Source organism: Leptinotarsa decemlineata, unplaced genomic scaffold, assembly GCF_025532065.1.
Source record: "Leptinotarsa decemlineata unplaced genomic scaffold, Ldec_3_MD MMD2_tig00026299_RagTag_RagTag, whole genome shotgun sequence".
Taxonomy (NCBI): Eukaryota; Metazoa; Arthropoda; class Insecta; order Coleoptera; family Chrysomelidae; genus Leptinotarsa; species Leptinotarsa decemlineata.
The window spans coordinates 3,415,443-3,440,851 of record NW_027412676.1 but is presented as its reverse complement, the minus strand read 5'-3'; the positions used below and the strand labels follow the sequence as shown (position 1 = coordinate 3,440,851).

The 25,409-nt window shown below is 33.9% G+C and overlaps 1 protein-coding gene across 2 annotated transcripts in view; it reads left to right on the top strand.

Annotated features, from left to right (window-relative positions):
* The first annotated feature begins 353 nt into the window (after positions 1-353).
* The window catches only part of LOC111506953 (serine/threonine-protein kinase atr), a 35,296-nt gene continuing 10,240 nt past the window's right edge, over positions 354-25,409 (top strand). Inside the window, exons 1-21 of one of the 2 annotated variants that reach the window (XM_023162175.2) lie at positions 356-720; positions 778-2,562; positions 5,681-6,232; positions 6,281-6,961; positions 7,023-7,243; positions 7,300-7,926; positions 11,941-12,049; positions 12,299-12,534; positions 12,590-12,821; positions 17,554-17,739; positions 17,798-17,941; positions 17,998-18,168; positions 18,227-18,461; positions 19,306-19,553; positions 19,654-19,824; positions 19,940-20,127; positions 20,182-20,311; positions 23,718-24,065; positions 24,270-24,547; positions 24,620-24,829; positions 25,177-25,406. In XM_023162175.2, the coding sequence (XP_023017943.2) occupies positions 790-2,562; positions 5,681-6,232; positions 6,281-6,961; positions 7,023-7,243; positions 7,300-7,926; positions 11,941-12,049; positions 12,299-12,534; positions 12,590-12,821; positions 17,554-17,739; positions 17,798-17,941; positions 17,998-18,168; positions 18,227-18,461; positions 19,306-19,553; positions 19,654-19,824; positions 19,940-20,127; positions 20,182-20,311; positions 23,718-24,065; positions 24,270-24,547; positions 24,620-24,829; positions 25,177-25,406 (6,970 nt within the window). In that variant the 5' untranslated portion in view covers positions 356-720; positions 778-789. Of the gene's footprint in view, positions 721-777; positions 2,563-5,680; positions 6,233-6,280; positions 6,962-7,022; positions 7,244-7,299; positions 7,927-11,940; positions 12,050-12,298; positions 12,535-12,589; positions 12,822-17,553; positions 17,740-17,797; positions 17,942-17,997; positions 18,169-18,226; positions 18,462-19,305; positions 19,554-19,653; positions 19,825-19,939; positions 20,312-23,717; positions 24,066-24,269; positions 24,548-24,619; positions 24,830-25,176; positions 25,407-25,409 lie in introns of both variants that reach the window. The other variant, XM_074180702.1, reaches the window with a different exon arrangement.

The window sequence follows — 25,409 nt, the reverse complement described above, 5'->3', positions numbered from 1 at the left end:
TATATTTATCATATCTAAACTTTTGGATCCATCAGCAGTATATCGTTTAAAAAAATGACCATTGATATTTTCGTACAGCGCCATCTGCCGGCGAAGAGATCAAGCAATAATGTCGATATATCAAGGAGGTTACGTACAGCGCCATCTGACCGCGAATAGATCAAGTAATAATGTCGGTAATTCTGTCAAATACAAATCCCGAGCTTGAGAGTTACAAACATACATACAGGTGAAGCTGATATAGAGCGTGTAACAAAAATTAAAAGGTCATAAATTGAAATTTCGGTACTGTTTGTACAATCTATTCCCACTGCTCAAAAGTAGACACTGTAATCTGTCAGAAATATATAAAAATTTGAAAAAGTAATATTTTTCTTCTAATTATACGCGTTAAAATGTTGCCTCGAAAATATGTGAAGGCTCGCCTTTAGCACATGCAGTACTACTGTTGGCCATTTGCTTTCCCGCCTTTTTGACGTCCAATAAACTAGCAGGTATAACACAGTTCCTTCCAATAGCAATTATCTTTCAGTCGACATCGCAAACAAATTCGTCAGACGTTATCTTTAGCACAGGCTTTAGTTACATTTTTGAGGTTATAAATTTTGTTATTTTAATTCGAAATGTCATGAATTCAATATAATTTGAATTAAAATAAATAACTGTAATGAATGAAAGCTTCTCAGACTCGAAATAGCTGGAATTGAGTTGAAGAATTCGGTAATTATTGTGTTCATCGAGGAGCCTACTCTCAATTTTAATTTTTTTATTTTTCAGAGGTTATAAAACATGCCTGGAATAGATGAAATTATTCCGGCTTTTTCAAGTTGGAAAATGATCAATGACACTATTCCAGTTTTGATGAAAGGAGAATGTTCTGAAGCAAGTGTCAAAAGATTGGCTACAATTATCCAATCAAAAGAATGTTCTAATATATTCATATGTGCTAAAGATCCAATGTTTACATTCGAACAATACCAGGAAATCAGTGAAAAATATAAAACATTCACAACCTGGTTATTGGGCCAATTTTTCTATTTGTTGGGTTGTGAAAGATTTTCCAAACTTCATGATGTTATAATAGAAACTCAGTTCTGTGTCCTGGATCACGTGTCCAGCACTCAGTTGCAATATTTTCAAGAATTTTCGAGTGAATATAGTAAAGCATTTGACAATATCATAAACTATTATAAGCAGCCTGGAGAAAAGTTGATTTTACAAATTTTTGTACCAAAAAAGTTTGAAGATTTGAATTCCATGCTAGATTTGAGCCAAGTTTTCATGGAAATATCATCAAAGAAAAAAGCAGTTTTAGTTTTGAGACCCTTGATTAAATTCATCAAATATATTTTGACAGAAAATTTTACTTTTTACAGTTTTGATGAGTTTACTTGCAAAAATATGAATAATTTATTATTTTTATTCAGTGAAGTGATTGACGATATGCAACTCGATATTACTGAAATCTTCCTAGATATTTTAAAAATGACCAACCATAAATTTGAAGAGTACAGTGTTGACCTAAGAAGTACATTAATTTCATTTTTTTCTTTATTTGAACAATTTGTTTACAAAACTTATGATTCAATAGATGATGAAAAAAACATGAATAAGTTTGAAACACTCCTCATCAGTTATATGAAATTGAATAATGATTTGAAATGCTCTTTCAAGAATATTAACAGAATATATGATTTTATTTTCAACATATGTATAATCAATAATAAAAAGTACCCATCTGAAAGTGTTCAGAAAGTTGCCATTGAAACCTCAGGAATATTGACATACGAAAATTCAAAATTATTGAGCAATGTTGACAATATAATTCAGTTTACAAATACTGTATCACCTCATTTTTTTAAACAACAAATCTATGATGATTTGCTTGCAGTAGAAAATTTGTCAGTGGGAATAAAGGCATTTGATATGGAATCTAGCAAAGTTTGGAGCTTAGTTCACGATACCATCATGAGAAGAATAGTTGAACTGAAATGTGTTGATTCATGTAATATGTACATGCTGATCAGATTTTTCAAAAGTCTTTCAGACATGTTGATGGAAATTCAAATGTCGCTGATCAAAGCTAAAGGATATCGTTGCATTTTATATTTCTTCGAAGAAAGAAAGTTGTTACTTACTTTTATTGAGAAAACTTTGAGTCATGGCACTAGATGTGAACAGATAAATGTTGAACATTATTTCAATTTCTTTCTCCTGTTCATTCTTATCACAAACTCTCGAAATTTGGACATCATTTTCAACTTTTTGGGATTTTCTCTTTTGAAAAATAATTGTTATAAAAATGATAACCAGTTTCCCAATAATTTTATCAGTGATGTGCCCGTTGGAGATCTGAAAATGGTTATCAAATCATTTTATAATCATTTATCTTCCCAAAATATAAATAGAAATGTGTCTCTTAGATTTTTAAAGAAATTTTTCACTATTGTTTCGAGTGGCCTGTTGAATGTGAATTTCTCGCAAATTAAGGTTATTGAAAAATTGTACTTGAAGATTAGCAAGAGTGTTTTGGAGTCTTCGGATCAAGAGGGTACTATTGTGGTGAGTGATTTATTTGAAATCAATTTTTCAAAACCTTTTGAAGTTTTGTCTAATAAATCATAATTAAACTGACCTTATCAGCATCTTTAATCAGATTTTCGGCAGATTTGAAGTAATACATATTTTAAATACTCTTAATGTTCTTTTCATTAGTAATTGATTTATTTTCTTGCAAATTTTAAAATTCAGAACAAATAAATCTGATTAATTTTATCCAACATTATCCGCTTCTGTGGTGATAGGTATATTTTTATGGTTCTATTTCTTATACTTCATTGAAAAACTCACAATTTTGAATCCTACAAGTGAAGAGGATGATAGTGATAACAAAAGGGATATTTTTTACCTCAAAAAATTTGTATTCAACATCAAGGTTTGAAGTTGTTAAATATATGTCAGCTGTACAGTCCTTAATTGATACTTTTTTGTTTTTTTAATCTTCATTACGAATTTATCATTTATTAAAATGAAAAAGAATATTTCAGATATCAAAACTTGTCCAATTTAGAATTTCTTATATATTTTATGAACCACTCCCAACTATGACATGATTTGAAAATTCATTTTATCAGTGTATATTGTTTTTTTAAAAATGAAGAAAAAATAAATATAATATTCTTCGAAAGACATTTTTTGTGCAGGAGTCAATGTTTGCTGCTGTTTTTTTGATATTTAACCTACCACAATCTGAGAAATTAACAAAGCTAAATTAATAGAATCTGCTGAAGTATAATAAAAGGCAAACTGGAAAGTTAACCCTGAAAAGTTACTATACACTGTCTGTACAAAAATCTAGGTGAATTTTCATCTTTCTCAAAAAATATTTATTTATTCATCAATTTCTATTTTATCTTCTTCAAAGGATTCTCCTCAAATATAATACACTTGTCGCAGCGTTTTTTCCTATCCTTAAAGCAGTTCTGATATGCACTTTTTAGTATGTCCTTGAGTTCTCTCAGTGATTCGGTTTAATCTCCTCAATCCGCCATCCTTTCATGGGTCTCTTCAATATTGGGAACAGAAAAAAGTCGCAGAGTGTCAAATCTGGTACATACGAACTGCCTTATAAAGTACTGTCCCAAGTAGAGAGGACTGGATCCTCCGGGAGAAGGAAATATTAAGAGCAGATAGTTGTTCATTCACAGATGGATAAAAACACCTTCCAATTCTGGTGCGGTGTTTTCAGTCGCAGACCCAGAACAGAGATATCAACTTGCCTAGGAACCTATGCGACTGTATTTCAAGCGGAAATGTACGCTATTGAATTGTGTGCAGAGAGATTGGAAGAATCCAACCTCATACACAAGTCAATAAAAATATTCTCGGACAGTCAAGAGGCTTTGGAAGCCCTTGGGTCCCACCGAGCAACGTCTCAATTGGTAGCAAATTGCCATAAACGACTCTTCACGATAGGAAGAGTTAACAGAATATCTCTGGTCTGGCCATACTGACCTGGAAGTCAATGAGACTGCTGAGTCCTTTGCAAAGGAGGATGCTGCAAGAAGCTTCATCAGACCGGAACCTGTCATTGGCATCGCTTTAGGCTTTGCCAAACAAACATTGAACACACCTTGATGGCAAGAAGATTTATGGACTTCTGGCAGAATCTTCCAGGATTGGCTCACTCCAAGGCGTTTGTTCATTCACCCTTCGAAGCTTGATACCAAACAGTTTTTGTGCTACAGTAAGGATGAACTACGATGTCTAACAGGCCTTCTTACAGTTCACTGTCATTTGAATCATCATATGCAGAGACTCGGACTGTCGGAAGACACTGTGTGTCGCCTCTGTTTGGAAAATGATGAAACAGCAGATCACATACTTTGTGCCTGCCCCGCTGCGGACCAAATCAGGTTTTTAGAGTTCGGCAGAGCCGTACTCTTACTATCTTACCTGAAAGACCACTCACTATACAAAGTAATTCGTTTGAATATGGGTTTATTTGGTCGAGTGTGAATAGGTGTGAGCCACAATAAACCCTTGCGGGTTGCGGTGGAGGGTCGAAAGACCCATTCAAGTTACAGCTAACCTAACCAACATAATTATTTTTTTTAACGCTAATCGAATGTACGTAGTCTGCGAAATTTGAAAATTCACCTTATTTTTTTAACAGTCCACATATAACATAAACCACTGAAGAGTTCAATAATTCGAACAAACGTCAAAGAAAATATTCCTGTTTTCATCTGAGGTGCTTTTTTAGAAGTGACTTTTTTGGGTTCTAAGAACGGAGAAGGCTTAGACACAATCTCAGAAGATATTAATAAAGTTTTTGATGAAAATTAAATTAGAAATGAACAGTTAAAAATCAATACTTTGGCGGTGATCCCACAGTAACAGACACTGGAAATGCAGCTAGTGGAATTTAATTACTTGCTTCTGTAAAAGAAGAGGACTTGAAATTTTATAAACAAATCTTATACTTCAGACAAGGTAATTTTAAACAGAAATTGAGATTTGATGTGTCAGTGCTCAGAGCGGGCATTGGAATCAATATTTTTAAACTCTCTTTGTATATAAATGATGGAAGTTCCACCTCATGTTGACTCTTGACAAGTTTGATAAGTATTTTGGACACTTTTTATGATGGCCTATATTCTTTTTGCCTAATTTCGCCCAAGTATCAATCAATATTTATGTTTCATCTGGTCAGTAAGCAAAACGTATCATTCCTAAAGATATTGATAAAAGATGGATGTAATGATGAAAGTAAAGATATGGACTATACGTTTCATGAAACTGATGGGAAAAATAATTTTCTAAATGAACTTACTACATCCTAATGTCAGTGCTAATGTTAGATTTATTGACCCTTCAAAAAGACCAAGTAATTTCGAACTCAGGTTTGCAAAGAATATTTTCTTAGAAGTTTGTTTCATTTTATTAAAAATGAAAGCTATGATAAAATCACAATGATAATGTAGTAGTACCATAAGTTTCGTACAGCCAGGAAAACCATTATTTTCTTTTAATTGTTTCGGGACTTACATTATAAAAATGCCTTCCAAAAGATTATTGTTTAAAAAAAACTGAGTTGTTTTTTAGAATGCTTTTGATGCTGAGGGTCAAATTGCGGTCTCTTTATCCCATATCAGAACTTTACTATTTGAATTTTCAGGTTATTGAAACATTACCATATATTTTGAATATATTTGAGGAACCTGACGTTCTAATAACTGATATTTGGCGACCTATATTCACCAAACAAAATAAAGAAATTTTGGAAAAGGCCACAGCTGTTTTCTCTAATATTCTGTGCTGCATAAGTTCGGATTTTATAAAGATTGTTAAATGGAACAATATGTCTTCCAATTTAGATTCAATGATAATATGTAACAAATGCACTTTTAATGAATTGAAAGGAAATAAGAATAACTTGGAGAAGATAGCCAGTCAACATGGAAATAGTCTAGTAGCAAACTGTTCAAAAATAACCCTCGACCAATCTCTTGCCACTTTTATGTTGAAACATGTTCTCAGTTTCGTCACTGGTGCATCTGTAAATTTAAAAATAGAAATTTTGAGTACATTACCAAACTTCTCCAGTCACATACTGCAGTTCCACTCAACCAGCGTTGCAAAAATTTGGGTAGAGCTGGTAGGAGACCAGAATAAAGATGTGAGGAGAAAATTTGCCCATATTATCGGCAAAACACTCAAGTTCAACCAGGTAGGATGAGGTCAAATTTGAAATGTGTTCAATAAAAAGTTTTTTTAGGAGAATGCTGTATTGGCTCCAGAAATCAAAATGGATGTATTGAACATACTCTTTAGTTCTATCCTCAAATACACAAAAAAGTCCTTGAAATTTTCGGACTATGAGTTACAAGACACCCTACTTGATACAATTGAAGTGATAAGTACTATAAAATCAGAACATATCAGTATTGAACTGATGAAAATTCTATTTTACCTCATAATGGTACCAACCTCAAAATATTCAATGATTGCAGTCAATAAATGCTTCAAGTTGGCTGAAAGAAATAACACTAGCACATCCATTATTTATTCCCAGAATAAAAAGGTGTTTTGCGAAGTAATTGTTCAACTATGTTCTGTCAATCAGGCTTTGATCAATTATGGTTTGTCTACTTCTTTGGAAAAAGTTTCAGTTATGTTGGGTTACTATGGCTGCAAAGATTTTGTCACACAAGAAAGCAATTATCTTTTGCCTTTTTTGGTATCAAAAATTGTGAAAATGCCAGCGGTTACTAAGCTCATACAAGAAATGGCATCGATGATGGACACAGATGTATCAGAAATGGTGTCTTCCAAATATGGATATGTTTTCATTTATATATTTCTAGATATGTCAAGAGATGATCTAAGAAAATGCATGATATATTTGGAGCGGACTACTGGCATGAGTGGTCCATCTTTGCGTAAACGAAATTTCAGGGTGAGCTTGGCCTCTACAGAATATCAGTAGATTATTTATTGTAGTAATTACTTTCTTCTAGATAATTCTAAACGAGCTCCTCCTCAACTTTCATGAGAGGCGAGACAAAGTCGTACAGGCGCTGAGTCTTTTATCAAACGAAGATAGTGAAAATAAAAGTAAATCTATCCCCGATTATCTTCATTCACATTTTCTGGGGGTGTTGCTTTATTTCGATGGCAAATTGATTTCCAAAAATTCGAAGAAAGATAAGTTTTTGTTGAGTTTGGCAGACTTATTCAGGTATGTCATTTTTTGTTCACCTTAATAACTTGGTTATCATAGTGATTATATTTCAGGTTTATGGGTTCCAAGCATATCATGCCCCTACGATTTAAAATAATTGCTATGCTACAAACAACAAATTATGGGAATTTCCCCAATCTCACCTGCGAAGTGTGGAACTCTTTCGTTCACACTTGTGAAATTGAGTCTCTTGGGCCTCAGTTGGCCCTCATATTTGTTTCTGTGATACCTCTGCTTGAATCTTGCCCTAAGAAAATTAATGATATATTCAAGTATCTTATAATTGAAAATGAAGCAACAGTAAAAAGCTATATTCCAGATTTGTTTTTTGTTAAAAATCCCAAAGTAGATCACGAGGTGTTATTACTTATCAAGAATTACCTGAAACCTCTGGAAAAATGTACATTAAAAGAAAAAATTTCAAGATTTTTAAAATATTTAACCCATGAAGCCATGGAGGTTAGGATACAGGGATTGAAGCAATTGAAGACATATTTAGAACAGAGCAGGGAAGAGTTGGATCAAATGATTTTGGATTATAATGGTATTGATCCCATTATCATAGAACTCATTGACTTGCTAACTTTAGGCTGCAGAGAGAAAGATGAAGCATTGAAACTGGCTTGTGGTGAGGTTATTGGAGAATTGGGAGCCATTGAACCTAGTCACATACCAAGAAGGTATTGTAGATCTCCATATACATAAAGTAATTCGTCTCATTTCAAGTTCATCTACGTGCATTTAAGTATTTAGATAAACTTGAGTTAATTACAGTACGCGCCAACCAAGATGAGTCAGCGCAGAAACGTAAAATCGTCCTATGTTAAAAGACTCCGCCCACTTAAGTCAGTTTATGTGACCAATAGCTATCTTCTGGGGCGGGTATAATTTGGTTTTAAATGCGCATCAAAATCTCATCTTAGTTGGCTTGTACTATATCATTAATTCATTTACTTATAAAATAATCCTGTAGAACAGAGCAAGATATCAAAGTCTGACAAAATTTGTATGACATCACTCACCCCAGAGAGGACGCTATCTATTTAGTTTTCGAAGTAGAAAGGGGGTCTTGTGACTATTTGCTCGAAAGGTATTTCAATTCTCTATACAATAACCTTCACTGTTTTGAATTTGGATAACCTGTTGCGGAATTATTGTATTCGAATTGGTGACTAGGAAATTTGTAACTTTGCAACCAAAAGAGGGTTGTCTTAACCCAATTTAGGATTTTTTGCTGATCGACCATGTAGATAAGAATCCAAACTGTTATCCTAGAAACAGATAGTATCATATTGGCTTGACAGCTGTTTCTATTGATATTGAGAATTCGCTTCATTTTCAAAAATGATTCGCGCTAAATCTTTAAAAGAAAATACAGAAGCAATCCTCATTGGCGTGAGCCAATGCTCATGTAAGATTTCTTGATAATCTGATCTGTCGAAAGTATCTCAGGGAATAGGTTGAAATATTTCAAACAACTGGAAGTGTAGCTAGAGCTTGAGAAGCTGTACAAAAATCTATCTAGAATGAAAAACAGATAGAAATCATGCAATCTACGATAACATTTTCCCGTGTGAATGATGTCTCAACAATTAGCATCAAGAAATATCTCAGAAAACATAAGTTTCACCCGTATAAACTGAAGATATTTCGTGAATTAAATGAAGATGACTATGAGAGAAAATAGCAGTTTTTTGTGAGTTAAAATTCTAACGTTTGATTGTGAATCAAAACTGCATAAAAAGTATTTGGTTTAGTGACGACTGTACTTTTTTCTCAAACGGAAATGTCAACCGCCAAAATGTACGATATTCACTGTTACTATTTTCCGGATTTGAAGGCCGTGGATTTTTGGAGTTTCTTCCTGACGTTTCGCTGGTGCGAGTGACTAGCTTCCTCAGAGGTTTATATATCTATCTCCGATGACTAGATAGTACGGCTGCGTATCGCGTATTTATGTTGACTCCTCGGGTAGTTTGGTGTGCTAATACCTGTATCTGGCACAACAAACTACCTGATGAGTCAACGTAAATACGCGTTACGCAGCCGTAATATCTAGTCATCAGAGATATTAACTCAAGATGTAGAAACCTCAGAGGATGCTAGCCACTTGCGCCAGCGAAACGTCGGGAAGAAATTCCAAAAATACACGGCCTTCAAACCCGGAAAATAGTAACACTGAAAACCTCGCCTTAACCATTTCGTCATGTGCGATATTTGGAAGGCTTCAACATCTTGAACGATCATCAGTATGGCTTTTGGAAACAAAGATCAACAGGCGACCTTCTATCGTATGTCACCCATATTTGGAATAACTCAATCGAGAAACATGGAAAATCAAGAGCTGTTGCGTTTGATATTTCTAAGGCATTTGACCGTGTCTGGTATGAGGACTTGCTGACCAAACTTCGATGCTATGGCTTGTCGCATCATTTTTGTGTAGGACTCTTTAGCTTCCTGAAAGAACGTTCCCTGAAAGTGGCCGTCGATGGATATCTCTCGAATACTTTCACCAACAACGCTGGTGTTCCCCAGGGATCCATATTGTTTCCATATTGTATATAAACGACCTATTGGAAAAAACCAAGAATCCAATATATTGCTTTGCCGACGACAGAAGACTTGTCTCGTCATTCCATTTGGATTCCAGGACATCGGCTAAGGAGGCGCATCTTCTCCGGCAGCAGGAGGTTGCATATCTTAATGAGGATCTAGAAGTGATTTCGATTTGGGGTGAAAGTAACCAGGTTTAATTCAATGCCACAAAAACCCTGGCATCGGTTTTCTCCAAGAATATAAATGTCTCCGAATCGGATATAATAATGTCAGGTCAGACAATTCCGCTTTCGCTTCGAAAACTTTGTTGGTAGTTAAAATAGATACCAATATGTTTTAGCACAATCATGTCGCTGGAATTGCAAACGCTGCTTTTCAAAAGCTTGGAACACTGTTCCGAACCTAAAAACTGTACACACCTCAGCAACTTTTTATGCTTTATAAAGCTCAGATCAGCCTTCTTTAGAGTATTGTTCTCATGTATGTAGTTCTGCCCCCAAACATACCCTGAAGTTGCTGGATTCCATTCAGAAAAGAGCCATCCGCCTGATTGGAAACGCAAACATCACGTGCAACATTGATAGCCTGGTACATCGAAGAAAGGTTGGAGGTTTGTCTCTCTTCTATATATACTTTCACAGGAAGTGTTCAAGTGACTTGGCACATTTGATTCCACCAAGAGCGGTACATATCTGAAATACGCGACGGACTGTGGCTGTTTCTCGTTTTAAGGTTCAACTCAGTACACCTCGAACTTCACTGTTTAAGAACTCTTTCATCTGGAGAACTGCGTTTGTGTGGAATAATCTTCCCGAGAACGTTTTTTCAAATTTATTTAATCTCCAGCGATTCAAATCCAATGTGAATCGCTACTTTCGCACAGGCACCGTTCTGAGAGCGCCTTGATGATTTTCTTGTAGTGCTTGTGTTTTGTCCTTTGAAAATAAATGTCTTGGCAGCAGTATTGGAAAATCACATTTGACCAAATCTCTTGACAAACAATGTCTAATCACATCTACAAAAGTCCATTATGAAATACCTTTCAAAATATTTCGATATGAATGAATTGAGAGTGTTTTCTTATAATGTTATCTGTATTTGGTACTGAAGAGCCGATAAAGCAAGTGTCTTACGGCGAAACATCGGATGTCTACCAGTGAGGATGTCAATGTTCCATGTAAGCGAAATTTTACTGCTTTCATTTATTATATCGTGTAGGAATCCTGTGAATGATATCTGATTCGATTCCGTTACGGATGTTTGGAATACAAACGGAATAGAGAAAAGTGTTTTTCGTATATTCAGCGTTCATATAAAAGTATTTGTTTTGAAAGAATTTTTCTTTCGGGTAATTCAATGTTTATATGAAAATAGCTGTTTCAACAGGGCTTTTTTTTATTTTAGTTTATGTCTGAAAGTGACTTATTTGCATGATCCACACATGTTTGAAATTGATTGCTTAATTCCTTTCTTTGAAAGATTCCCACATTTTTTTTTATCAAGATGGAAATGTAGCAAAACCTTTCTTTCCCAAAAATTAATCTCTCCTAAAAATATACCTTTTCAATTAAAACCTTTCAAATGAATATTACTGGAGTTTTTTCCCAACACCAAATCGTTATTTTTAACACCTCGATACGTGTTTCGATCACCAAGTGATCATCTTCAAAGAGGAAGATTAAAACTCCAGTAATATTCATTACTACACCAAAGGTTCCAAACAGTGCATCATAAAAACCTTTTAAGATATTCAGTAACCATCTTCCATTCCACAATCATTGAATAAACTAGTATTTTTCAACTTGATAATACCAAGGTTACTGAATTGAGGGTATTTTGTCTTTACAACTTGTATATACTGTCTGTACTGTTTGTTCAAAAACAAATAGATTTTGACAGTAACATCAATGAAGTGCCACAAGGTTCCATGCTACCATTTTCTAGATTTACAACTCATCTCGTATCTGTACTTCATCATACTGATTTATCGAGTAACCCTATATATGAGATATAATCTTCTGTAACAACAAAACAAGAAAGTTGCTTGAATGTGTCATTCCTCAGTTATCTTCGTTTATCTAGAAAAACTTTTTGAACAATTTTTTTCAAGTATTTAACAGTTTGTTTCTTACTTTCAGATATGTTCATGAGGAGAAGTCTTTTTCTTTTTACATGAATGAAGATTCGTTTGTTGTGAGTTCACTCAATGAATTGATCAGGGCATTTCAAACAGAGCAAAATACACAGGTAAATAAAGAACCAAGCTGTCAAGTGTTTGTCCTATTGGAGAAGTTGCCAATGTATTACTATTATTATTTTATTCACAACCACAATTTGACAGTTCCTAAGGTAACTGATTCAAAATTAGAACATCTGTTTATAGATTGAGAAGCAATTTTACGATGAAATGCTCATTTTCTGGTTTTTAATGAATAGTGGGAATATATGTATTCTTAAATGGAATTTGATAAAATTTATTTAATATATTGTTTTTAGAATTTGGACAGATATGCGTTAGCCATTCAGGAAATGTTGAGAGCCTACGAAATATCTCCTGATACGAGTAGTAAAAAATTTTCTCTTTGGGAAGACTTCCCTGATTCTCAGAAGGAGATTATATTACCCTTACTTTCTTCAAGATACATGATCTCCCATTGCATTTTGCCAACGAATTTACCAAGTCCAATCTATGGTAGTAACTCTGGAGCGTCATTTCAGTCGTGGTTGTTCAAGTAAGAACATAAACAAAATTCAAAATCAATTGGTATAATAACGACCTTATTGCAGCTTTACATCTAGCTTAATTTCATCACTACCACATGATAAAATAGAATTTCTGAAAGTTATTTTGCCGAGTATGAAACAAGATAAGCGAGTTTTAATGCACTTCTTGCCACACATTCTTCTTCATTCTTTGTTGGAAGGAAACGACAGAATTGCAGAGAAGTGTCTTATTGAGATTCAAACGATAACAAGTTCATTTACGAGGAAAAAATCTTTGGAAAAAAAAGCACTTGGTGTAAGTATGTATGTGATAGATATGTTTCATTGTTTCTAATTGTCTAATTGCATCGAATTCTCCCTATGTTGGATTATCTTTGTGGCGAAATGAAAATTTGACATTTCGATATCCTAATGAATTGAAGTATGACTAGGTTGAATTGTCGTTATGTTGTAAAACATGGTTCAATGAAATAGTAGATTAAAGAACGGATATTTTTGTTCGTTCACATTGAGCAGACAATCATCTAGTTGGGCTGGCTCAGTTTTTATATCATTTGTTTTATATGACCTCTGATGTAACTATTGAGTCTACATATTCAACGTAATTTTCTCTTTGAGAATACTAAAAATAATTTTTAGTTTTCTATTTTTTTGTGTTCAATTTTAGGGATGTTATGGTTTATATAACACTGGGGACTTCGTTCATATTTGGGTCTTCCCAGATTTTTTAATAGTAAAATGTTCTCATGTATCTGCCTATTTTTGATTTATCAGAAGATAAATTTAAAACCGAAATTTCAGCCAAATCAACTGAACATTATTTTCATAGAATTTTCTCCAACACATTTTTAACAGGATTTTTAAATTGTCATACATTTTTTATTTGCAAACGGATTGAATAATTCAAACACTAAATGTTGAGTGGAACTTATTACAATGTAAAAGCGAAAACTGCTCCCAAATCGGTTAAGGTTTAAGATTAGCACGCACAAACGCACAGATATACAGACAAACAGATAAGAATTCTAAAAATTCTTATTTTGACTTCTATTGCATTAATATCTGCAATAGTATCTTCCATTTACATACAGCAATCATTTAAACTTTTTTTATAATGTTTCGATTTTAAACATCCCAATGATACTATTAAAATAAATTCATAAAGCAAAATAATTACTTGTTTGGATTTGATTGTTTAATTCAACCAACAGATATTTTACTGATTTCAGCAGCTTTTTGGTAGTAGATATTTTTGGTGACTTTTTTACATAAAAACTTTCACATGCTTTCTACCGCAAAACAACAAACCAGATAACATATTCCAAAAACACTTTATTGTGAGATTTTCACTAAATTGTTTTACAAAAACGTTTTTGTAAAACAATTTAGTGAAAATCTCACAATAAAGTGTTTTTGGAATACGTTAGTTATGGATTTTCATCAAGTATCGGTCGATTCCATCATATAACAAACCAGATAGCTAATCTGCATGAAAGTGACCATCAGTGTCTATCTTCTGTTGACTCCAAGACAGTGAGTGAAATAAATGTTGAAAGAAAGTATCAAATGAAAACTTGAGAGAATAGTTCAACTTAAAAATCCAACCTGTAGTATTATCATTATCGCAATTAGATTTTTGATATTCCATTCTGAATTTTTTAATTCCTGTAACAATGTTCAATACTATTCAAATTAGCAAAATTTTTCAATAAATAAATGTGAGCACATTTACTCTGATTATATGTAAACTTCTACAAAAATTGAAATGAATCATAAACTCCTATAGTTGAAATAAGAAAATAAACCGTTAATAAATGATTAGCCAAACATTTCAATATATTCTGTATAACAACTTTCATCACTTGGACTTGAATTTTTGGGTTTTCCCATATTCTCATGCATGTGTTTGCCTATCTTCATTTCCTAAGAATATCTTTTCGCAAACTATAGTAATAGCTGACCACAGTTTCAGCCTAATCAACTAAGCAGTATCAGCAAACATAACATTCAAAAATGGAGCAAAACTTAGAACAAATCAAATCAAAGCATGCTTTATTATCTAAATAATAGAATTCTTACTGACAAAGCTTCTAAATGTAATAGTACAAAAATCATAACTGCTTAAAATGAGCAGGTGGTCATGATTATTAAAAAATAAAATAAAATGAAATAATCCAAAACAATATGGAAATTATTTTGTAACCTTACAAACTTCCTCTCGTTCATTGGTGTTAATTCAGGATACATTTGGTTGAATTTTTTACACGTTCTGACAATGATTTGATCACTTTGTTCATGTTCATAAATAATTTCATAAGAACTTCCTTTGAATAATCGATATTTGCATTCATTTTGGAAGATGATTCGAAACACCGTTGATAACTCTTTGTGAATTACTTATAAAAGTAACCGAACTGTTATAAGCTTGATAATTCCACTGCTAACTAAATCCAAATTCTAAAAAAAAATAATGTTTCTAGAAGAAGCGACTTTATTGAGAAAACTTGACCATTTAGGTATAGGGACATGATATATCATCTTGAAGCACTTTTCACCATCTTTCAATTTACTGAGTAATATACAGAGGGTTTCATTTGAAAAAATGAACTTTTGACTACTTTCATGCACAATGGAAATAATAGTAATTTTAGCACGCCCTGTATGATATGGAGTCGATTTCTTGGTGTTATTTGAATATTTCGAGTTTGTCCAAACTATCATCAAAATATCAACTTTTCATGAATTGAGAGTACTGATGTACTTAATTTCAATTAAGGCTATGTTTTGGACCATATTTAGCACAATTTATTTTTTATCTGGAAAACAGATTAACAAAAAAGTATTAAAACACTAGAGCGATTCCAAAAATGTATTAATATACGGGGTGTTCCATTTGAAAAAATAAAGTTTCTAGGACTTTTTGATGGAAGTGGCAACGCCGCAATGCTGAAAATATTTTAGATCGATAGAACAGGTAAGGAAATGTGAGAGGTGAAATTTTCAGAAAAATCATGCTTTGCGTTTTCCAGAAACGTCTAACCTACCATCGACCGTGAGTCACGCTGTATATAGTCATGCTATTATAAAATATATTCACAACAATACAGTAAAATAGATATAAAAACAGTTTTCCCTAGTTTATTCTATATCAATTGATTATGAACACAAAACAGGACAGAGTTGTCAGATGATAAAAATATTAACATAATTTATATACATATGTCCACCATAAAATAATTCATTAATTATTAAAAGAGACCTTTAAAAATTACATACATATATACTCATACATATACACCTATACTTTACACTAGTTAGTGTGAGACATGGATACGACATATTTTGTACTGCTGTCTTAGCTATTAAAAATTTTGTTCGAAAAACTCCCTCAAATCATGAGATCTTCTGATTAAAAATATTTTTACAGCCCTTCTGAATTTCGGAGTGCTATGTATATTTTTAATTTGCTTCGGTAGATGGTTGAACATTTTCGTACCATTGTAAATAATTGAATTTTGGCATTAAGTGGTTCTGGGGATTATAGGTATATATTGGCCATTTTGCCCTAGTATTATGTGCAGTATCAGAATTTAATGTAGATTAAATGTAGTTTATGTTTATTATCTAAATTAGTTGATTCCAACACAAAGATTGATGTATATCGTAAGTATCTTCTGAGATATAAATAAGGGTTTACATGAAGTTTGATGGTTAACATGGCATATGTATCTCAGCGTTTTTTTGTAGATTAAAGATCATTGAAAACAACGCTTGTGAGCAGGCTCCCCAAAATGCTATCCCATATCTGATGTGAGATTCCAGGAGAGCAAAGTAGGCTTTTCTAGCAATAAGATGACTGATGTCATTTCGAATAACTCTGATAGCATAACACCCAGATGACAATTTCTTTGCCATTGTCATAATATGCTCATTTAACTTTAAATTATGGTCCAATACAGTGCCTAAGAATCTATAATTATTATCAGATTTCATGAGTGTCATTTTTGAGTTGTATTTTGTCAATGTCCCATTTAAATTATAACACTTTAGTTTTCTTAGAGTTGAACACTATTTGATTGGCCTCACACCACTTTTTTATTTCAGCTAGATCTGTAGATATCGATTGGCTGAGACTATTCTCATCTCTAGTGTGCCATTCAATAGTTGCATCATCTGCAAATAAAGTGAACCTACCGCTAATATTCAAGTTAGTGAGATCATTTACATATAACAAAAATAATATGGGTCCCAAGACAGAACCTTGTGGAACTCCACTGCTCAATTTTTTTTTCTCAGATACTGCACCCGAAACTTTTACATATTGTTCCCGGTCTTTCAAGTAAGATGTCATCCATTTATTGGACACGTGTTTCTGGCTATTGGCATCGTCAGCCAAGTGTAAGAAGGGTGGGCAACTTTGTTTTTCGTCAACTAGCTCTCGCCCACCTACAAACGACAACCCTCAAAAGTTGAAACTTGTGAGAGCTAAAGTTTCACCTAAGGTCTTAACTTTCAACGTGCGATTCCTAGCAAGAGTTGGACGATAAGCAGCGAAAATCGATCGTCCGACCGTAGGGCTTGACCTACCGTTCAATTGAATGAGTAGGATGAACCACTCCTGTCACCGACACCGACATATCAAAATAATCTGATGAGAACTTGAAAATGTTTACCTTCAAATTAGGTTTTCATGTTTTCATTTTAAAATAAAAAGGAGAGCAGTAAATCAATCACACAAGTGAAAATTATAACATTTACATAAGTTAAACCCAAAATTAATAAACTATGAGCCTAGCTTCAAGAATAATTTTGTTACTTGGATGTGTGAAAAGAAATAAATTTCATTATTAGCATTTAACCTTGCGAGAATTCTACTTAGTGACAAATCAATTCACTAGGATGTTCCAGTATACAACTACTCCTTGCAGTAGTATTTTGAAAACATTTCATTATTACTATTATAACTCAATATAACTATGAGAATGAAAATAATTTATAGTTATAATTCGAAATTGAGTCATTTGCAGCTGAGGCCTATACCAATTTCTGGATTAGCAGTGGAACCTCAAGTTATAACTCCAGAAGAGGTAAAAAGAATGCAATGCACAAAAGTTGTATTTTTGCTATTAGATTTTTTGGATCGCTGGGTTAGAGAATGGCAGTGGCAAAAAGGCGTTGTTGGAATTTCTAACGAACATTTTAGAGTTCTCAAAGTATGTTTATTTCCTTATTCATTTCTAAATACGAGAGTTCAATGTGTTCCATTTTCAGCATTTTCAAAAGGAACTGTGTAAACTGCAGTTAGCTAAATGCAACTATCACTGTGGGGAATATCCAAGGGCTCTAATGTACCTGGAGGATTATGTAAGAGAAAATAAGAATGAACTTTACAATCACTTGACCTTTTTAGCCGAGGTTTGTAGGTGTTTATATAAATACTTTGTCAAGGTGATAACAACATATTCTTTCAGATTTATGCTCAATTAGAAGAGCCTGACGGTGTTGCTGGTGTTACAGCTCTTCAGCTCAATGAACCGTCTGTGGAACAACGAATTCTTGCACTTGAGGTATCAGGCAAACTTGCTGATGCAACAACTTGTTATGAACGTATGCTTCAACCGCTCAAATTACATCATATCCAGGTTGGTGGGATATCCGGTGGTTAGAAAGGGAAATATTTTTATTGTGAAATTTTCGTAGGGTTTAGTGCAGTGCTATCTGGACTTGGATAATGTCAATACTGCCTTGAATTTTGTGAAAGGAGCTCTAGATATACAACCAGAGTTTGGAAATATGCTTCTGGAAATGCAAGCAGAGCCATTGTGGCGGCTTGGTCAGTATGATGATCTGGACAAGCTACTTAAAACACCGGATGTGGTAGGAAACACAAGTTGGGGAGTACAAGTTGGAAAAGCTCTCTTGCATTTCAAAAATGGTATGTTATAATTCCCTTGATTGTTTTTTTTTATTTACAACATTGAAACCTCATGGGCTTTTGTACCTTATCTTGTCTCCTGGATAGGGCTCTGATAGTAGCTTCCAGAGCAACGTAGAAACTACTATGGCTATTTCTTGATCTATCAGCTAAATAACATAGCAGTATCAATCCACAATAGTCTACATAAAATCTCATGGGTTCAAAGTCTTGAACTTTCAGCCAATAGCTGAATCCACTACCATTGTAAGATATCAACAGGTTCCTTAATAAATTTCATTTTATTTATTAATAGTATTTATATATTTTTTTCAATACTTGATATAACGACAAATGTTATTGTAATCAGTATTTTTTCTTCAATATATTCGAACTTATAATCGACTTGCCCATTCTTTCTGCACACAATTTTATAGGTTATGGGCCCAGACCTGCTTTAAAAATATATAATTTGCAGTTATAAAAATTGTTCCATATACTTTGATTACCATCAAGCTAGTCACTCTTATGGTGTCGTAACCTGAAAATATGAGCCTTATCATTGGTATTACACCTATAATAGGCAGTTCATCAATTAGACACCCATCATATTTGGATTGAGAAGGTTAAAGATATAGTGAATAACAATAACTGTAAGTTTCAGATGAAAATGCCAATAACTTTCGAAGCTCTTTGGCACTGTATTTTGACAACTGACACACTTGCAAATTGGAATCACACAGTCTTTCCGAAAGTGTGCCACAAAATTTAACTTTCTTTTACTCATCACGCACAATATTAAGTGACAGTTTGCTACGTCAACTATTTTGTGGACTAATCACAAAAAAATAATTTATATTTTTAGGTGAAAGAAGTGAGTTTAGTGGCACTGTAGATGGAATACTCAAGCAACAGGTATTGTCTTTCGGTGCTGCGAGTTTGGAAGAAGGAGCCTACCAGCACGGTTATGGATATATTTCAAAATTGCATGCCTTGAATGAACTTCAACAGGTAGAAAAAGTTATATCAGACTTACTGGTAAAACCATTCGACCAGCGATATGCAGAAAATCTTATGAAAAAACTAATGAATGATTGGACACTGAGAATTAAGGTGAGCTTGGCATTTTGCGTAATATTTTTCATTGCATTGCCTACTAGAAAAGCGATTTTGACTCATAAAACCAAGCAGAATATAATTTTAACCTTTCAAGGTTGTAGAAGAATCTGTCAGAATAATAGAACCACTGTTATGTTTGAGACGGGTTTCCTTAGGTCTTGCAAAAAAAATTGCTGAAGACAAAATCAATGGAGCTGTTCCATATTTAAATTCTTTAATTGGTGACTGTTGGTTGCAAAGTGCCAGAATAGCAAGAGCATCGGGGGTGAGTTGAACAAATCTATAGCTGAGCATATTTTCGGTTTCTGCAATTGAATATATAGTTGATCATGATTTTTAAAACTTGGATCCTGTTTGTTACCCCTTGGTTTTTATTATAGATGCACCAACAAGCTTTCACGTATACAGTGAAGGCAGAAGAGTATGCTCCTCCAACACTATTTTTAGAAAAAGCAAAGCTGCATTGGCTCAGGGAAGAACACGAACAAGCTTTTACTACCTTACGAAGAGGTCTAGAAGTTATAATTCCAGAGTGTAGCACTGCAGAATCCATCACATTAGAGCAGAGGTATGTTGATACCAATTATTCAAATGAGAAAAATCATAATGTTTTCATTTGTAGAAAGCTGTGTGCGGAAGCTAAACTGCTAGTTGCAACTTATAATGATGAAATTTCAAATGTAGATGCAGCTGTCAATCTCAAAAATTACGTGGAAGCTACCAATATGTTTAATCAGTGGGAAAAGAGCATGGTAAGCAAATATTGTACATATGTAAATGAGCATATGAATAGCGTTGAAGTTTTTGGAGCACAACCTTTCCTGGCCTTTCTTACTCTCTTAATTATTCGTCACTATTCTTCATCATTAACAGTACATTTTGGAAATAAGATAACCAGAGAGATATACTAGACAAATTTTTCAATCAACAGTTTACAGGATTACACCAATATATTAAATCAAAAGGTGTATATTTTTTGGAGATATTAGTTTTTGGCTTTCTACTTCTGTAGTGTCCTTCATTTTTTGTATAAAGGTTGTGTAAAGTTTATTTATCGGGGATTGTGTCTGAACTAATTCTACAGCTGCAAGTTTATATTTAGGTCTATGATGTTTGCTTTTGAAGGTACCTTGCTGAGCAATAATTACAAATTAATAAATAAGGTAGTGATCAGTATACAGAATAGAAAACTCATGTTAGACGAGGTAGTTCTGCAATATTTTGATATTATAGAGTGAATGAGGATAAGAACTAATTTATCTGATTCCAACCATTGTACAGCTGCCGGACTGAGTCATGGCCGGTGAGAAGCCCCTCCCTCAAAAGGTGCAGTAGCTGTGTAGAAATATGTTATCAGTCTGTTAAACTTATGAACGAAATTCTTTTGTTTTTATATATATGACACATTTGACAAGTTATTCTGTACAAATATTTTTCTTAGTTACAAGTCTACAGTTATTTTGGAGGTATACAAAACATTTGCCTGGAAGTAGCTTCAGCGTCTTTTCGTCCTTTATTGATTGAACTCTGATCTACGGCAGCTATCTTATTTTGTAGAAAACTAGGGCTTTGATTCCCTCATAATTATCAGCGTAACAATCCTCCAGTAGATCCCTGCTTTTGTCATTGTTGATTTACCTGTTTGTAATTTCTCTCTACTATTCATAAAGCCATTTCTATTATGACACGGTAAAGGACTGAAATATATTTTCATGCTCTCCTTCAGTTATCGCAAAATAGATCACTCATTATTTTGTCTAACATGCTAATTTCACTAACATAGTGATCCTCATGTATGTCACAGCATAGTATCTCATAAAAACTTTAACTCATTCTTATAAATCTTTTGAAGACAGCTTTTGTGCAAGACTGAATAACAACGTTCACATACATAGTGAAGGAATGATTCACACTTTTATAACACCTGAAAACTATTTTGTACGATTTTATTATCTCGCATACACAAAAGTGTACTATTGTTTTCTAAATTTATTTTCACAGAATGTACGTCTCTACATGATTTAGTCCTTGAATAGATATTTTATGTTATTTTATTCCATATCAGTTTTAGCTGAACCATCCCTTACATTATTCTCGATTCAACATTTTTTTCAAATTAACTAAAAGACCAATTTGTTCAGGCCAATCTCGACTTATACTGTAGATTAATGCACTGACACCTATCAGAAAACAAATATTCCCCGGGCTAATCCCACGAAGGGCGTTGGATTACATCCGACAGGTGTCAGTGCAGGAATCTTCACAGAAGTATTTCCTGCATATTATATTGGCGATACAACTGCTGGAATCAATTTTCAATTATAGGAACGGGCACACTTGCAAAGTTTTGGGCTATTTGGCCTCTCGTCAGTGCAAGGTAGTGGCCATCATCAACCTAACTTTGATTATATTCCATAATTAAAAATCGAATTCTGTTCAGAGTATCATTCCTCTAACCAAGCTGAAGCAATCACAATCAAAGAATTAGGGATAAACTGTTTGCCAATCCCAACTAGTCTAGATCCTTCTGGTCGGTAGCTGAAGCTGTTAATCAGAATTTTACAAAATCCACAGTTCCACCACTAATACAAGCGGATGGTTCAATTGCAATAACAGTCATAGAAAAAGCGAATCTACTAGCTGAACAATTTGCATCTCACTTCATAGTCAATTTTCTGGGAAAGGCACCACCCACTATTGAAGGGCCCGCCATCGTACTTAAAAATTGCGCAAATGAACTCGCACCAGTATTTTGCAGAATTTTCAACCTGTCTTACGAAAAAGGGGGTTTCTTTTTTGTTGGAAGATTGCTCGCGTTCAGCCTATTTCCAAAAATGACAAGAACACTCTTTCAAATAATATAGACCAGTCGCTTTGCTATCAGTGATATCAAAAATCATGGAGAAGGCCGTAAACCACCATATCCCCAAATATTTGGAGGCTTCATCATCTTGAGCGATCATCAATATAGGTTTTGGAAACAAATACCAACAGGCGACCTTGTATCGTTTGTTACCCATATTTGGAATAACGCAATCGAGAAACATGGAGAGTCGAGAGCTTTTGCGCTTGATATTTCTAAGGCCTTTGATCGTGTGTGGCATACAGGTTTGCTGGCAAAACTTCAATGCTATGGCTTGTCTCATCATTTTTGTTTATTTTTTTGTTCAGGCCTCAACAAATTGTTCTTTTAGTTAATTTGATTTAGAGCCAGTCTTCAAGTATGCCCACTGAATATATGTGAACATTTATTTCTTCCATATTAGACTATTATGAAACTGGTGCACTGAACTCTAATGAATCATTGAATAGGTGAGTCAAATTAAAGCGCGGTAATCAGACTGATCAACGGTCGGACGGTACTCAGTCGGTTCGACGTGGGTGCTTTGTTCACTCACTCAAATCGACCGCCGTGTTTGCCGCTGGTTCAAGACCCAGGCTGAACGATCGATTTTCACTTGCTATCGTCCAACCCGCGTTAGGAATCACACGTTAAAAGGTAAGACCTCGTTAGTCCTTAGCTCGCACAAGTGTCGACTTCTGACGGTTGTCTTTCGTAGGGGTGCGACAGCTGGTTAACGGAACAACATTTTAAACAGATTTTTAAACATTAAAGACCGGTTTATTACGCCCCAGTTGAAATCGTGATTAGTAAATTAGAGTCGTTGAATTAGTCATGTTTGTAGTAATCATTAATTACGTTACGTAAATAAAACTTTCCTTTGGGTAATTTGAAACCTTCTGGATGTTGATGACAAAGAAATATAATAGAACATAGAACACTGGGTAATCAAACTAATCAGTATTAATTGTATTTGGTTGACAATTTCTTATGCCGTTTTAATTATACAGAGGAGCGCCCACTTTTAATCCGAATTAAGTTTTGATCCACGAGTAAAGTTCTCGAATTTCAAATTGAGAGATGATCACTGTTCAATTTAATTTAATCGGGTCGTGAAATACCAGTCTTAAATATATTTGATTGACAATATGGCTTACCATCAAATCAGACGGTGACACACCACTTCTAAATGACTTTTGATTAAGTGATTAAGTACTCGAATTTTCGATTGAAAGGTAATCGATGATGAATTTAATTTAATCGGATCTCAAAGTACCAGCCCTAATAATTATAAGCAAATGCCCCTTTTTTTCAAGGTATGCCTTGCTCAGTTCTATGACAAGCAATTCCAAAACTTCAGTGAAGCAGAGCGTGATAGTCAAAAAGGTGGAGACCATCAAGTACACATGATTAATTTCTTTGGCAAGTCTCTGCAATATGGTTCAAACTATGTATATCAGTCAATGCCCCGATTACTCTCGATTTGGTTTGATTATGGAACAAGGCTATTGGATGTGACTCAAAGTACAACCAAGGAAGAGAGAAAGTGCACTCTGATGAGGATGACAAAACTAATAGACTCATTTCTGGATAGATTGCCACCCTATGTATTTTTAACGGCCTTTTCTCAACTTGTCTCTAGGATATGTCATCCACAAAAAGAGGTTAGTTGAAATATATGTCACAGGACTATTTAAGCTTTCATGTTTTTTTTTGTTTTTTAATAACTTCTCTATATATTTTTATATTTCTGTCTATATCTCCATAGATGAAATGGAAATAGCAATTGAGTGAATGTTTCAGAATTTATGAAGTCACAGTTTTTTGTAACATTCTTGATTTACTATTTATTCAATCATTATTTTTAGGTTTATGTAATGCTCAAATCAATAATCATCAAATTAGTTCAGCATTATCCTCAACAAAGTTTATGGATGATCATCTCGGTTGTTAAATCAAGTTATTCTGTAAGATCTAAAAGATGTGCCGAAATGTTATGTGACCCTAGACTCAAGACGAATACTTTTTCAAAGTTACTAAAGGATTTCACCAGTTTGGCTGAGAAACTTATAGAGCTATGTAATAAAGAGTTACCTTCTGATGATACAAAGCATAGCGTGAGTTCTTTATTGAGAAGTCTTCCTAGGTGAGTGAAATTCTACTGAGTTTGAGTCTCGTTGTTTTGTGTTATTATTATTATTATTATTTATTATTTTAGGCTGCTTGCAAAGGATGATTTCAGTGAAATAATGATGCCAACATATAAGTTTCGAAAACTTATTCTTCCTAATCCTGACTTTACCAGTACTCAACATAATCCTTTTCCTAACCATTATGTGCACATTGTGGGCATTGAGGATGAAATGAATATATTACCAAGTCTCCAAAGACCACGTAAAATTACTTTGAAAGGGTCTGATGGAAAAAGGTAGGCATCTCTTTTAATAATAAAAAGTAAAACTGTAACCTCTGGCAAAGAATTCATTCGAAACAAGCATTTTTTCCAATCACCAAATATGCAATACTCCTCTCGATGCACGTTTCACCAGTCAAGTTGGCGTCTTCAGGAAATGAAGAAATCTGAAGACGCCACTTGGTTGGGGAAACGCGCTTCGAGAAGTGTATTGCAGTTCTGGTGATTGAAAAAAGTTCTTGGTTTAAAACCATTTTTTTGTATATTAAGCTAATTCACCGAGATTAATCCATATTTCTGTCATTCAAAATGTTCAATATACACAGATAATATCAAACTGGCTAGTAAGGTGTTATTTTCAGGTATATTTACATGTTGAAGCCAAAGGATGATTTGAGAAAAGACTTCAGGTTGATGGAGTTCAATGATATTGTGAATCAGTTGTTATCACGAGAAGGAGAAGCTAGGCAGCGAAGGTTGAATATCAGATTGTATTCTGTGGCACCTCTCAATGAAGAGTGCGGTCTGATTGAGTGGGTATCGAATCTTGTTGGTATCAGACCCATATTGGTGTCTCTATATAAACAAAGAGGTG